The 14,417-nt window shown below is 40.5% G+C and overlaps 1 protein-coding gene across 2 annotated transcripts in view; it reads left to right on the top strand.

Annotated features, from left to right (window-relative positions):
* Window positions 1–14,417, top strand: part of CENPF (centromere protein F) — a 62,129-nt gene that overhangs the window by 32,527 nt on the left and 15,185 nt on the right. For both annotated transcript variants that reach the window (XM_055319365.1, XM_055319363.1), the window contains 4 exons: window positions 2,512–2,647; window positions 4,404–7,657; window positions 8,941–11,787; window positions 13,052–13,204. In XM_055319365.1, coding sequence (XP_055175340.1) covers window positions 2,512–2,647; window positions 4,404–7,657; window positions 8,941–11,787; window positions 13,052–13,204 — 6,390 coding nt within the window. The remainder of the gene's footprint in view (window positions 1–2,511; window positions 2,648–4,403; window positions 7,658–8,940; window positions 11,788–13,051; window positions 13,205–14,417) is intronic.

The raw sequence follows: 14,417 nt of genomic DNA, 5'->3' as shown, positions 1-14,417 counted from the left end.
AGAGACCAGCAGACGTACAAACAAACAGAAGTTGCCCCTTTCCCTCTCTTCTCTTCCTTTTTACCTTGCTTCCTTTCTGTTGGGATGCATCCAGCTTTGAACACAGTGTCTTCTCAGCTCTGTTGCCCCTTTCCCAGATGCAGATGCCACTTGATTTGATTACTTTTTTAGGGTACGAAAATGTCATACGTTGCACAATAAAAATGGGGAGTCAACCCAGGTGGTTAAATGACAGTTATTGTTTTATATTGAACTCCTTCAGCTGATCCTATCTAGCATGAATCATGCAGTCTTGGCTGCTGTCCAATTTTGGGAAGAAATGCTAATAATGATGCTCCATTACTCTTGTTAAAGTGCTGTAGGGTAGTTTGCCTTTCACATCTGTGATCTCATTTGAGTGGTGATCATTCTGAGCCCGGAGAGCAAACAAGCGATCATAGTTTCCATAGTTTAATGATGCTTGTTCAAATCGGCAGCATCCATGCACCTTCATGGTCACTTTTTGCAGCATTTAACACGACTGGCATGAATGTCCGCCTCTCAGTCTTGATATCAGTCAGAGAGGCAGGTCAGTCCTGAGCGATCTCTTAATTTGATAGACTGTCCATTAGCTCAGGGAAGAGAGGCGGGATTGGGACAAAGGAGCCAGAGGAGTCTAACTACAACAGGCTCTGTCTTATTCTGAAGATGAAATGAACACATATGCATGAACACAGCAGCTGCCAGTAAGTTTTCAAGTCCTTTCTACTAAGCCAGATCCTCTGTCTTCTTGAATTTGGCTTTGCTGCGTGGGTACCCATCTGCTGGTAGTAACCAGACTGATAATTGAAGGCAACCTTCCAGCACAGCTTTGCCAGGGCCATCTGTTTTCTAACGGTGCTGTAGGGTTTTGGAGGACGGGTCTTAATTGTTTCTTTAAGATTCAAAAATTTCCTCTTCTTCTCAGGGGGCGTTTTTTGAAGTGCAGTTTTAAAAAAAGTTGGCCTTATGAAATATTCTCCCCCTAAGGATGTGAGAAGCTTGGTTCTGCCAATTTATAACTATATGCCAATCCCCTATGGTCCAGAGAGTGGCATATAATATAGTTCGAGATACTTCTCACCTATACTGTCATTGAAGGTTGAAAAACAGACTGAGGAATATGGAGGATTTCTTTATTATGCAAGTCTTATGTGGTTGAGAGGCAATAGTGTTTTTATTTGACATATAAACAAACATTGCTTGGTTTTTAAGATTCAAAAAGAGGCTCGTCTCCATAGTCATAGAATGGACAAGCATAGGAGTCTCTGGTGCTTTTTTGTGTGGCTACTTCACCTAATCAGGTACCTAAAGAACCTGTTTTCACTGTGAAAGCTCAGATTCCCCCATCTAGAATGAATTCTTCCTTCTATGTATCTGCCCTCTGGTTTCCCATAGCATACTCCACCTCTCTAGTATTTAGCGCATCCTGGTGTGAACTAAGTGATTAGTATCAAATCCTCCCCCACTGGAATGGGAGACCTGGCCCAAGAACAGAAGATTCTAGTCTTATTTATATTTGCATCTTTCATAACACCCTTCCAACCATCTTGCACGATATAGATTTTTTTTTAAAAGATTTTTATTTATTCATGAGAGACACACACAGCGAGAGAGACAGACAGACAGACACAGGCAGGCTCCATGCAGGGAGGCCAACTTGGGACTCGATCCTGGGTCTCCAGGATCATGCCTTGAGCTGAAGGCGGCACTAAACCACTAAGCCACCCGGGCTGTCCTGTAGATTTTCTTAATAAAAACTTCATACTCCTAAAGACATCCTCATTACAGTGAGCCTTAAAATGGTTTTACAATGAAAAGTAAAAAAAAAAAAAAAAAAAATTGGTAGTGAGTTTTGGCTTATTAGCACATCAGATCTTTGCAAAGATATAGTTGATGATTCAGATGTGATAGGACCTTGGAGCCTATGTCTTTGAGGATCTTATAAATAGGATTTTTCTTATGAGTTAACTTTTTTATTTTTGATTTTTTTGTTTTTAAGATTTTATTTATGTATTCATGAGAGACACAAAGAGAGAGGCAGAGACATAGGCAGAGGAACAAGCAGGCTCCCTGATGCAGGACTTGATCCCTGGACTAAGGATCACACCCTGAGCTGAAGACAGATGCTCCACTGCTGAGCCACCTAGTCGTCCCCCTGCCTTTTTTTTTTTTTTTTTTTTAAGATTTATGAGTTAGCTCTTTAACAAGCATAAGGACATCCAGAAAGTTCAAAGAAGTCTGTTTCTTGAAGGAAAAAGATTATTGTCATTTTGGGGTTTTGTGCTATTATTTTGAGCTCTCTCCATAAAATCATCTGATAGAAGTAAGAATGTGAGTGAGTGTTCATGAAGTGCTCAAACAGAAAGTGAGATTCCTCCCTTCCTTTACTAGTGAGATATACAAATAATCCCATTAGGGACCCTTATCAGGCAAGAAGTCATAACTATCTTGAGTGATTTTTGAATATAACCTATTAAATGTTTGCTTTAGGAAGCGAAGAAGGAATACAGCCTACTTAAGAGTCAGTCTGAGCAACAGGCCAGAGAGGTCTGCCACCTGGAGGAAGAACTGAGGAAGGCCAAACAGAGTTTGAGTCAGAGCCAGAATTTTGCAGAAGAAATGAGGGGTAAGTAAATAGTGTTTGGAGTTATTTTTCTAAGTTGATGTCCCATGAGGGCAGATGGATGGCCTTAGAGATGTTTTTCAGTTTTCCTGTATATTCTCCCAGAAAGATGTCTGCAGTTGATGTGGAGAAAGTTTTCTTTCTTCCGCTTTTTAGTTTCAGAGTGATAGTTGGACATTTTTTTTTTAATTGGAACACACTGAGTCCCAAACTGCCTTTGGGACCAGAAGGGTAAATATTCTCCACACAAAAGTAAATTGTCGGTGCTATTACCCTAGATGGCCATTCTTTGTGTCTCAAGTGTGTTTGTTCGCTTTATCCAGACAGCTCATCTCCTTGCTTGTTATCATTTCCTGGGATGATGGAAAAACCCTGTATTAAATGCATGTTTTCCCAGCCCTTAATGACCATTGTTTTTTTGATGACTTCCTTGACTGAGTGATTTTATTTCCTTACTTTCCATACAGACACTGGATTATGCTGCTTGCACCACACAAGCCCACCATTTTACATTTTTTTGTGTGTACCAGATGTCTTTACTTACATTAATCTTCTCAGAGTATTTGCACCTCTAACACTTCTTTTAACCTGCCCTGTGGAATATGTGCCACACTTCTCTGTGACTCTTTTCTCTAAAATCCTGATCTTCCTAAGACGGCTTTCAGTTCTTCTACAAGCAGTGGGTAAAAATGTTAATCTTCAGCTTTCCTGAAAGAAAACTGTAAGAAAAGGAAAGGTAAGGGCGGTTTTTTTTTTTTTTTTTTTTTTGGTGTTGGTTACCAGTTTCTTGTGTGAGGTCCTCACATGTGAAGTGGAATGATAGTATGTGAAGACAGCACCACCAGGGCCGTCAACTTGAAGTAGGTAGACTGAGATTAACAGTTTAAAGCTAGGAATTGTTTTCCCTTTAGTGTAACAACTGAGTCTATCATACATGCTAGCGTTTGCATTTTCTCTTGAGATTCTCAACATTTATTCTTCCCCCAACCTACTTGAGGAACATTTCCCATTACTGTTGAATGAAAGCACTGCTGTTATTTCCAACCAGGAGAGGCCCGTGGGTAGACATGAGGCAGAAAACAAGGTGGCAGTGGAGTCTGGAAAATCTTCCTTTTGATTCTCTGATTCATAGACACATAGGCATTTAAGTGAGAGGCCGGGATGTGGGCGACATTGTTCCTTAATAGTACATATAGGCCTAGAGTTCCTCAGACACAGCATCATTTCCTCTTTTGTACTTAAGCCCAATCCTGGTGGATTTTTGGCTGAAATGGTAGAATGGTTGCTCACTTTTCTGGGAAATCAGAATTACTCTGTAGTGAAATAGAATATTTCCATCTCAATGCTGTTCTTCTCACAGTTTTCTTTCTCTGAATAAGTATTTCAGAAGGGGAAAAATACACATATCTGTAAACATATAAAAGAAAAAAGTTTCAAGTGCTTAGGAAAATAACTAACTCCTTGCTGTTCTATGCAGCAACACTTTATTAGCTACTTAGAAAGAAGATGAACAAATGTCTTACCATCCTTATAAGGACCATTTCCTCATTGTCTTTATGTAAACTGAGATGATTATTGGGTGATCTACTTTCCAGGAGGTACCCAGGCAATCATGCCTGATTCTTATAGGGCCTGAGAAGCTGTTAGTTTGTTTGGATTTTTTTTAAGAGTTAAGAATTCTTGTAGAATAAGTATTTGTTAAAACCATGATAAGTAAATTTTTTTTTTTTTTTTTTTTTTTTTTTTTTTTTTTTTGTAGCTAAGAACGCCTCTCAGGAAACCATGTTAAGAGATCTTCAAGACAAAATTAATCAGCAAGAGAATTCCTTGACTTTAGAAAAGCTAAAGTTTGCCTTGGCTGACCTGGAAAAGCAGCGAGATTGCTCTCAAGACCTTTTGAAGAAAAGGGAGCATCACATTGAACAACTGAATGATAAGTTAAGCAAACTAGAGAAAGAATCCGAAGCTTTACTGATTGCTTTGGAGTTAAAAAAGAAAGAATATGAAGAATTGAAAGAAGAGAAAACTCTCTTTGCTCATTGGAAAAGTGAAAACGAACAACTTCTACGTCAGCTAGAATCAGAAAAGGGGAGTTTGCAGAGTAAAGTCAATCACTTGGAAACTTGCCTCAAGACACAACAAATAAAAAGTCACGAATACAATGAGAAAGTAAGAACCCTGGAGATAGAAAGTGAAAATCTGAATGTTGAGATCAGAAACCTTCACAATGTGATAGACAGCAAGACTGTGGAGGTAGAGACACAGAAGCAAGCTTACGTAGATCTACAACAGAAAGCCGAGTTCTCCGATCAGAAACATAAGAAGGAGATGGAGAATATGTGCTTGAAGATTTCTGAGCTTACTGGGCAAGTCGAAGATCTAGAACACAAGCTTCAGTTACTGTCAAGTGAAGTAATTGACAAAGACCATCGTTACCAAGACTTACAAGCTGAGTATGAGAGTCTCCAGGATCTGCTAAAACCCAAAGATTCTTCTCTCGTGACAAATGAGGCTCATCGCAGAAGTCTCTTGGCTTTTGAACAGCCATCTGCAATGAATAATTCCTTTGCAAATATAATTGGAGAACAAGGAAGCATGCCTTCAGAAAGGAGCAAATGCCATCTAGAAGCAGACCAAAGTCCAAGAAGTTCAGCCGTCTTACAAAATCGAGTCACATCTCTTGAATTTTCATTAGAGTCTCAAAAGCAGATGAACTCTGATCTGCAAAAGCAGTGTCAAGAGTTGGTGCAAATTAGAGGAGAAATAGAAGAAAATCTCATTAAGGCAGAGCAGATGCATCAAAGCTTTGTGGCCGAAACAAGTCAACGCATTAGTAAGCTACAAGAAGACTCTTCCATTCATCAGAATGCTTTTGCTGAAACTTTAGTTGCCCTGAAGAACAAGGAAAGAGAGTTCCAGCTTTTGAATGAAAAATTAGAAACTGAGCAAGCAGAGATTCAGGAATTAAAAAAGAGTAACCATTTACTTCAAGAATCTCTAAAGGAGCTACAACTTTTGTCTGAAACCCTGAGCTCAGAGAAAAAGGAAATGAGTTCAACTATTTCTTTAAATAGGAAGGAAATTGAAGATCTGGCCCAAGAGAATGAGACCCTCAAGGAAATTAATGCAACCTTAAATCAAGAGAAGATTACCTTACTCCAAAAAAGTGAGAGTTTTTCAAACTGTATAGATGAAAGAGACAAAAGCATTTTAGAGTTATCCAATCAGTATAAGCAAGAAAAACTTATTTCACAACAAAGATGTGAAGAAACAGGACGTGCATTTGAGGATCTTAGTGAAAAGTATAAAGCAGCTCAAGAAAAGAACTCTGAGTTAGAATGCTTGTTAAATGAATGCACTAGGGCTTGTGAAAATAGGCAAAAGGAACTGGAACATTTAAAGGAAACATTTGCAAGGGAGCACCAAGCACTTGTAACAAAATTAGCATTAGCTGAGGAAACAAACCAGAATCTAGTTCTAGAATTGGGGGCAATGCAGCAAGATCTGAGATCGGAGATGGCAGATATCCATAACAATTCCAAGAGTGAGGTGGATGGTCTAAAACAAATCATGACCTTAAAGGAAGAACAAAGTAATATACAAAAAGAACTTAATTCCTTAATACAAGAGAAGGAGCACCTGATGATGTTAATGGAGACGAAACAAGAGCATCAAATTCTAGAATCAGAATCAGTTAGTGACTCTGTGAAAGGGGAGAGTGAGATAAATAAATGTCATGTTCAACTTCCGATGGATTTAGAAACTGGAAATTTGCAACAAGACGCTCAGTCGCAAGAACTTAGTAGCCCTAAAGATTGTGACGTAAGTACAGAAGAAAAATATATTTCAGTGCTCCATGAGTTGTCAACAAGTCAAAATGACAATGCACATCTGCAGTGCTCTCTACAGGCAGCAATGAGCAAGCTGAGTGAGCTAGAGAAGATGTGTGAGATGCTGCAGGTCGAAAAGCTTGAGCTAATGTCGGAGCTGAATGATTCAAGATCAGAATGTATCACGGCAACTAGTAAAATGACAGAGGTGATGGAGAAACTAGTAAATGAAGTTAAAATACTAAATGATGAAAGTGGCCTTCTCCAAGGTGAGTTAGAGAAAGAAATGGCAGAAGGTGAATCTGACGAACAACAGAATGAGCAGAAAGGTGCGTCCTTAAATCCTTTGGATGACCGTAATTGCTATGAGCACTTGACATTGTCAAACAAAGAAGTCCAAATGCACTTTGCTGAATTACAGGAGAAATTCTTGTCTTTACAAAGTGAACACAAAATTTTACATGATCAGCATTGTCAAGTGAGCTCTAAGATGTCAGAGCTACAGTCTTACGTGGATGCATTAAAGGCTGAAAATTCCATGTTGTCAACAAGTCTGAGAAACTTCCAAGGTGACTTGGTAAAGGAGGAGATGCCAGAACCTCAGGCAGGGCATTTTCTGTCCTTGTCATTCTCTTGTGTGACTGACAGCCCTAGTCTTACAAGTTTGGGAGAATCTTCTTTTTGCAAAGACCTCTTGGACCAGACGGGGGAAACCTCGCTTTTGAATAATTTAGATGGGACTATTGCAGCAAACCAGTCTAATATAGAAGAAGGGTCTTGCTGTAGTCCGGAGGAAGAGAGTCTGACCAAGAGAGAAATTCTATCTGCGCCAGGGAGGAGCGTGGAAGACCTTGAGACCCAATGTCAGATGTACCTGCAATCCCTCAAAAAACTAGAAGACAAAATCGAAAGTCAGGAGATTCTGAAAAATAAGGAGATTAAAGAGCTCGAACAGTTATTAAGTTCTGAAAGGGAAGAGCTCGACTCTCTCCGAAAGCAGTATTTGTCAGAAAATGAACGGTGGCAACAGAAGCTGACAAGTGTGACCATGGAGATGGAGTCCAAGCTGGCAGCAGAAAAGAAACAGACTGAACACCTGTCATTTGAGCTCGAAGTAGCACGCCTCCAGCTACAAGGTCTGGACTTAAGTTCTCGGTCTTTGCTTGGCACTGACCTAGAAGATGTAAGTATATGGGATTTACATGCTGTTTCTCTAGTTACATTCCCGGGAGGCACTTGATAAATGTTTGAGTTGAAATCTACATTAAATCAGACTTAAAATATTTTTAGAATTCAAAGGTATAAAAACAAAATACACCAAAGTTTTTTGTTGCTGTTGTTTTCTAAACAAAGCACAACTTTAGAAAAATGAGTAAACCTGATTCAGATTGGGGGGGGAGGTTGTAAATTTCTTTAATGATTCCACTCATATTTATTATATGGGAAATTACTAAAAGGTGTTTTTTAAAGTGTCCTGGAGAAGATTATAGAGTCTGAAAGTCATTTTCAGGACCTGTATTTGTTTTCACTCTTTGTGAATTAAAAAACTCCACAGTTAAGTATTAAATTAGACCTTATGGATGACAATGTGATCAAATTTTAAGTATCCTTGCTCTTTTCAGACCATTTTAATATTACAGAGTTAAAGTCATGAAACTAAATGGAGGAGTTTATTACATATTACTGAATAATTTTCTTACCAATTTGCTCTGATACAAATCTATGATTTGTTACCAGTCATTTAAAGAGACATCTCTTTCTTTATGGACTATAAAATTGTTGAGTCATAACTTTGTCCTTTCTAGTCTACCAGCTAAAGTAGTAGTGCTGTATAGTCGATGACTTCACTTGATTCCCTCTGTCTGCCTCAGTAAGGTAGGCGGGTTAGGTGGTGACTGGACAGTCATTGTAGTCACAGCAGTAGATCCCCATTTTACAGATGAGAAGAAGGTGAGGTCCAGATGTGTAATTTATCCAAGGATATAGATAGTGCTGGTTCTGTGATTAAGTCCTTGGCCTGGGGATCTGGTCATGAAACCTTCTCTGAGTGAAGAATATCGTAAATGCTGAAGATGGAATCTGAACATTTTATGTGGACTTTCTTAGCTTCTTACTTGATAATCCCTTAAATAAACTTTATATTTAGGCTACCAAGAATATTTCTAGCAAGAAAAAATTATGCAATTTAAATATGTTACAATTCAGATGATCAAATAACTGATCTGAAGGGTTTGTCTTCATAATAAATACCCAGTGCCTTGCCTGTGGAGAACACTTACCGAACGTTTATTTACTTGTGTTGGATATTTGGATGGAGAGAGGAGACGGGGTGGGAAATAAGCCATTTAAAGAGATGTGTTTAGCAGAGGCAAGAAGCCAGTTACTATACAGTAATAATTAAGCCTACTTACTCTGTTTTGATTACTTTTGAAAAATAAAATGAATTCTCATATATTACAACTACAGGCTCTTCAGGGTGGAAACACTAGCTGTGATGTAAAAGAATCAGAAGAATATACTTTGGAAACTAATGAGAGAACACCAAAGCGTGACATTCATCAGATCTGTGAAGAAGGTGTTCAGCAGGACCTCAATCTAGAGATGGAAAAAATAACCAAGACCAGTCCAGTCAGATTCACAGGAGAATGGTCTAGCAAAAAGTCTCCAGAAACCAGTTACGAGACCCTAGCGCAAGACAAAACACAGGGCTGTTTAGACATTTCTGAATTGTCACTTTCTGGTCCTAATGCTCTAGTACCTATTGATTTTCTGGAGACTCAAGTCACCATTGAGAATCTTCAATTGCAGGTGAAAGAGTCATCAAATGAGAATTTGAGGTTACTCCATGTCATAGAGGAACGTGACAAAAAAATTGAAAGTTTACTAGATGAAATAAGAGAGTTGGACTCAAAACTGGGTTTACAGGAAGCACAAATAACCACCAAAATGGAAGCATGTGTAGAATTAGAAAAAATAGTTGAGGAACTCAAGAAAGAAAAATCAAATTTAAGTGAAAGATTGGAATCCTCTTCTTGTGACAACCAGGAGTTACACCAGAGAACAGAAAGTTTGGAGGGCCTCAATTCTCATTTAGAAATAGGTGCAGATAAATTGTCACATGCAGTTATTGAAGATAATGTGGCCAACGTGAATGACAACTGGAGAGAGCGGTTTCTTGATGTGGAAAATGAGCTAAAGAGGATCAAATCTGAGAAAGGTAGCATCGAGCATCATGCCCTCTCTGTGGAAGCGGAGTTAGAGACAGTTCAGACCGAGAAGCTGTACTTAGTGAAAGATAATGAAAATAAGCAGAAAGCTATAACTTGCCTTGAAGAAGAGCTCTCTGTGGTCACCAGTGAGAGAAACCAGCTTCATGGACAATTAGATACTTTGTCAAAAGAAAAGAAAGAACTGGATCTGATGTCTGAAAAGATGAAGCAGAAAATACAAGAGCTCGAATCTCGTGAAGATGAATGTCTACATCCCAGTGACATGGCTGGAGCTGAGGTAAAGGACAAAATGCAGCTCGTTCAGAGATTGTCCTCTGATGTAACCCAGCTCTTGGAAGATAACACACGGCTCCAGGAGCAGCTACAGAGTTTGGAAAAGGACTCACAGGCCCTGTCTTTGGTAAAAAGTGAGTTGGAGATCCAAATTGAACAGTTGAATAAAGAGAAAGAATCACTTTCAAGGGAATCTGAAAGCCTACAGGCCAGACTGCATGAGTCAGAACACGAGAAGCTGACCGTCACCAAGGCTTTGGAGGGCGCGCTGATGGAGAAGGGTGAGGTGGCAGTGAGGCTGAGCTCCACTCAGGAGGAAGTGCATCAGCTAAGAAAAGGCATTGAGAAGCTGAGGATCCGCATTGAGGCTGATGAAAAGAAGCAGCTCCACGTTTTAGAGAAACTGAGGGAGAGCGAGCGAAAGGCGGATGCGCTTCAGGATAAAATTGAGAACCTTGAACGAGAACTGCAGATGTCAGAGGAGAACCAAGAGCTGGTGATTCTTGATGCTGAGAATTCCAAAGCAGAGGTGGAGACCCTAAAAACACAAATGGAATTGACTACCAAAAGCCTGAAAGATTTAGAATCCGACCTTGTCACGGTAAGGTTCGAAAAAGAAAATCTGATAAAACAGCTACAAGACAAACAAGGTCAAGTGTCTGAATTAGATACATTGCTCTCTTCATTCAAAGGTCAGTTAGAAGAAAAGGAGAGAGAAAAAATAGAGATGAAAGAAGAATCTAGAGCTGCCTTGGAGATGCTCCAAACACAGTTGAAAGAGTTAAATGAGGAAATAGCAGCATTGTGTCATGACCAAGAAATCCAGAAGGTCAAGGAACAGAGTCTGGACCCCTTGGTGCAGGAAATACATCAGCTGAGAAACAACACTGAAAAGCTGAAAGCCCGCCTAGAAGCTGATGAAAAGGAGCAGCTCCGGGTCTTAGGAAAACTGAAGGAAACTGAACATCAGGCCAACTTGCTTAAGGATAGAGTGGAGAGCCTTGAAAGAGAACTAGAGATATCAGGGAAAAACCAAGAGTGCGTGGTTCTTGAGGCCGAGAATTCCAAAGCAGAAGTAGGGACTCTAAAAGTAAAAATAGAAGAGATGGCCCAAAATCTTAGAGATTTGGAATTAGATCTTGTCCACGTAAGGTCAGAAAAAGAGAATGTGATAAAAGAATTACAAAAAGAGCAAGAACGGGTATCTGAGTTAGAAATGTTAAATTCTTCCTTTGAAAATCTCTTGCAAGAAAAAGAGCAAGAAAAAGTACAGATGAGTGAAGAATCTAAAACTGCAGTGGGGATGCTTCAGACACAATTAAAGGAGCTAAATGAGGAAATGGCAGCCTTGTGTCATGACCAAGACACCTGGAAGGCCCAGGAACAGAATCTGCGTAGTCAGGTGGATGCTCTTGAACACGAGAAGGCTCAGTTGCTACAAGGCCTTGATGAGGCCAAGAATAATTACATTAACGTGCAGTCTTCCGCAAACAGCCTCCATCAACAAGTAGAAGATGACAAACAGAAGCTAAAGAAGAAGGATGAAGAAATCAGCATGCTGAGGAGTCAAATTCACGACCGAGAGCAGCTTGCCTCCAAACTGTCCCAGGTGGAAGGAGAGCAGCAACTTTGGAAGAAGCAAAAAGTAGAACTGGAAAATCAGATGGTGGAATTGGAGCAGAAGATCCAAGTGCTGCAATCCAAAAATGACACGTTGCAGGCCACCTTGGAAGCACTGCAGAAATCCCACAAGGACCTGGAGAAAGAGCTCGAATTGACAAAAATGGAAAACGTATCCTTCATTGAAAAAGTAAGTGGCTTACTCTCTGCACTTGAATAGGTAGTCTTTAGGGAGGGAAACCCCTGTGTCAATTTTATTTGCTTCTGGATGGTGTTTGCAGTATGGGACCAAACCCTGTAAAGGTTTTAGGTTTGTGGGGCCTTGAACTTTGTGGACATTTGAGTTGGCTCCAACACCAGTGACTCTTGGCTTTGGCACACATGAGACACTTCAGTGGATTAGCCCGAGTTTTTGGTATGGCATCTGATCGCGGGAGAAGCTTTGGGTTAGGCATAGTTCTTGGTTCTAATTATAGTTCTCTTTCTTATAGTACATTAGAGTAGCAGCTTCCCAATACCCAGTTGGGAGCTGCTGCCAAGGAGACTATAACAGATACGAGTGAGGATCAGGAGGGGACCCCACTGCCCCTGCCCTGCCTTTTTGCCTTTAGGAGAAAGTACTTTCAAAGGTCCTGATATAATAGTGACCAAGAGAACCCTCATGCCTCCCAGGGTATGTCTTGGGGATTTTCTGCTTTCAGCCCATTTTATACCTTCTCTTTGTGCAACCTTGTTTTATTAGCTGGAGGTTAAAGGGAAAACCTGCCATCAAGGGGCTCGGTTATTAATGAGAAGTTAAGATTTTGCTTTCCAGGCCTACATATTGATCTCGGGAAAGGATTGCTTCGAATTCAGTTTTTACTGGACAAATACTAAAAAAAAGAACGTCCAGAAAATGGGATCAATCATGCTCTGTAATATTTTCCAGGAATTTCAAGTTTTGACACAGCTTGCAAGAGATGGCAGGTAGGATAGAGATAACTTGCAACTTCTGGCAAGCTCTTTCAATGTCAGGGGCAAATGCAAACGATAGGGCTTTAGCTGGTTTTAACTAATCCTAGGCATGTTTCTTGCAGATTAGCATGGCATCAGAGGATTAGTAGAGATCCCAGAATTGATAAAAAATATAAGACGCCACCTCAGACAATAGTCTATGGTGTTTATATTTAATATAAATTAATACCTTTATGAAAGTTCCTAAGACTTAGTAATACTATCGTTCCTTGTCATTGCTTTCCTCATTGCTGTCTTTTATTAAATCGTGGCTGTGAAGAAAAGGTGAGCTTGCCGGTAGGTTTTGAGGATGGTAGTTGAGTAGATGAGTACAGGGAGGATTAGCCCGGTCCCACCTTATGACTGAAGGTGAAAGGGAAGTGGAGTGGGCTGTATCGAAGTGATTAATTTGCACAAAACAGGCGACCCAAGGCAGATCCTAATGAAAGATGAAATTTCAGGTAAACACGATGACCGGGAAGGAGACTGAGCTACAGAGGGAAATGCACGAGATGGCACAGAAGACATCGGAGCTGAAAGAAGAATTTACTGGAGAGAAAAATAGGCTAACTGAAGAATTAAATACAATGTCGGAGGAAATAAATAGCAGCAGGGTAAGTTCCTGAACTGAGAGGCGCTCATGATCCCCTGATGATGCAGTGTGCACACTCCCTGTTTGTTCTCGTCAGACCTAGAACGTGCCAAACTTCTTTTGAGCTTTTGAAAAAAGTAGCCCCGCACTTAGGGCGTGATGAGACTTGCACCCATCTTCACCCTCCAGCCCTGTTGGGAGCCCAGAAGCAGCCCTGAGAGAATTCCTATCATGGAGCCCAAATAGTTTTTTCATAACAGGCGAGTCTGGTACTACAGTACCTCGCATCGGAGATGGATTTTGTGCAGTTTCCAACAGGTTTATCTGCTTTTCTAGCCTGCCTCGGATTAGGAGCCAGAACGCTGCCAGAGACAGATGCCCTGATCTCGCTAAGAACTGGAAAGTAACGGGAAGTCACAGAGAAATGTAAAATTGGAGCAGTCTTGGGATGTTATTTTAGGATAGGGTTCATGTGGCCGATCTACAGCATCTGGGCCGCCACCCCCCACTGCTGTTTCCAGAGCAGACATTGCTGATTCATGCCCTCCGTTCCTCCTGAATCTCTTCACGCTGAGTCCCGCATAGCAGCTACCATGCACACAGGGCTGGCAGGTGCAGTGAAACCTGTTTGCCAAGCCTAGTTAAGCAGTGAACACTCGTATATCCCTGACATCCTTGTGCACGTTCATCCCCGGGTAGCACTTAGGAAAGGGTAACGAGACGGAGTTGTGATGGTGACCCCGAACAATCACGAAAGGTTGAAATGCTATTTGTAATAGCCTGTGTAAGGAGTTAGGGAAATCTGTACTTTAAATGCGGTATTTAATCTTAGGAAAATCGAAAACGTTTGGCATCTAATCTTGGCAGTTGACTTGAGGAATTTTCTGGCAACGCCGCATGGGGAAGGAGTTTGTACGAATGGTATTTGAGTCCTGCACCTGCTGGAGTTTCCTTTGGTACCGAGTAGCTTGGGAGTATCCCAACTCTACTGTTACTTGAATCTGGTTTATAGGCTCTACTAAAAGGAAACGCTAGGTGTTTGGCCTCAAGTCCATAGAGCTGTGTTGTAGTTCCTGTAGTCATAGAGCTTGCAGTCTAGACACACAGTAAATCATTAAATAGGAGATGTATAAGATGATCATAATCTATCAAGTGCTATAAATGAATCAGACCAGATTCTTAACTGCAGACTAATTGGGAAGTAGGGTGTGTAGGGGTGGAGACCAACCTAATTT

This window comes from Nyctereutes procyonoides, unplaced genomic scaffold (assembly GCF_905146905.1).
Source record: "Nyctereutes procyonoides isolate TBG_1078 unplaced genomic scaffold, NYPRO_anot_genome, whole genome shotgun sequence".
Classification (NCBI taxonomy): domain Eukaryota; kingdom Metazoa; phylum Chordata; class Mammalia; order Carnivora; family Canidae; genus Nyctereutes; species Nyctereutes procyonoides.
Note: the sequence above shows the minus strand (reverse complement) of the source record. Positions and strands in the feature narration are given on the sequence as shown.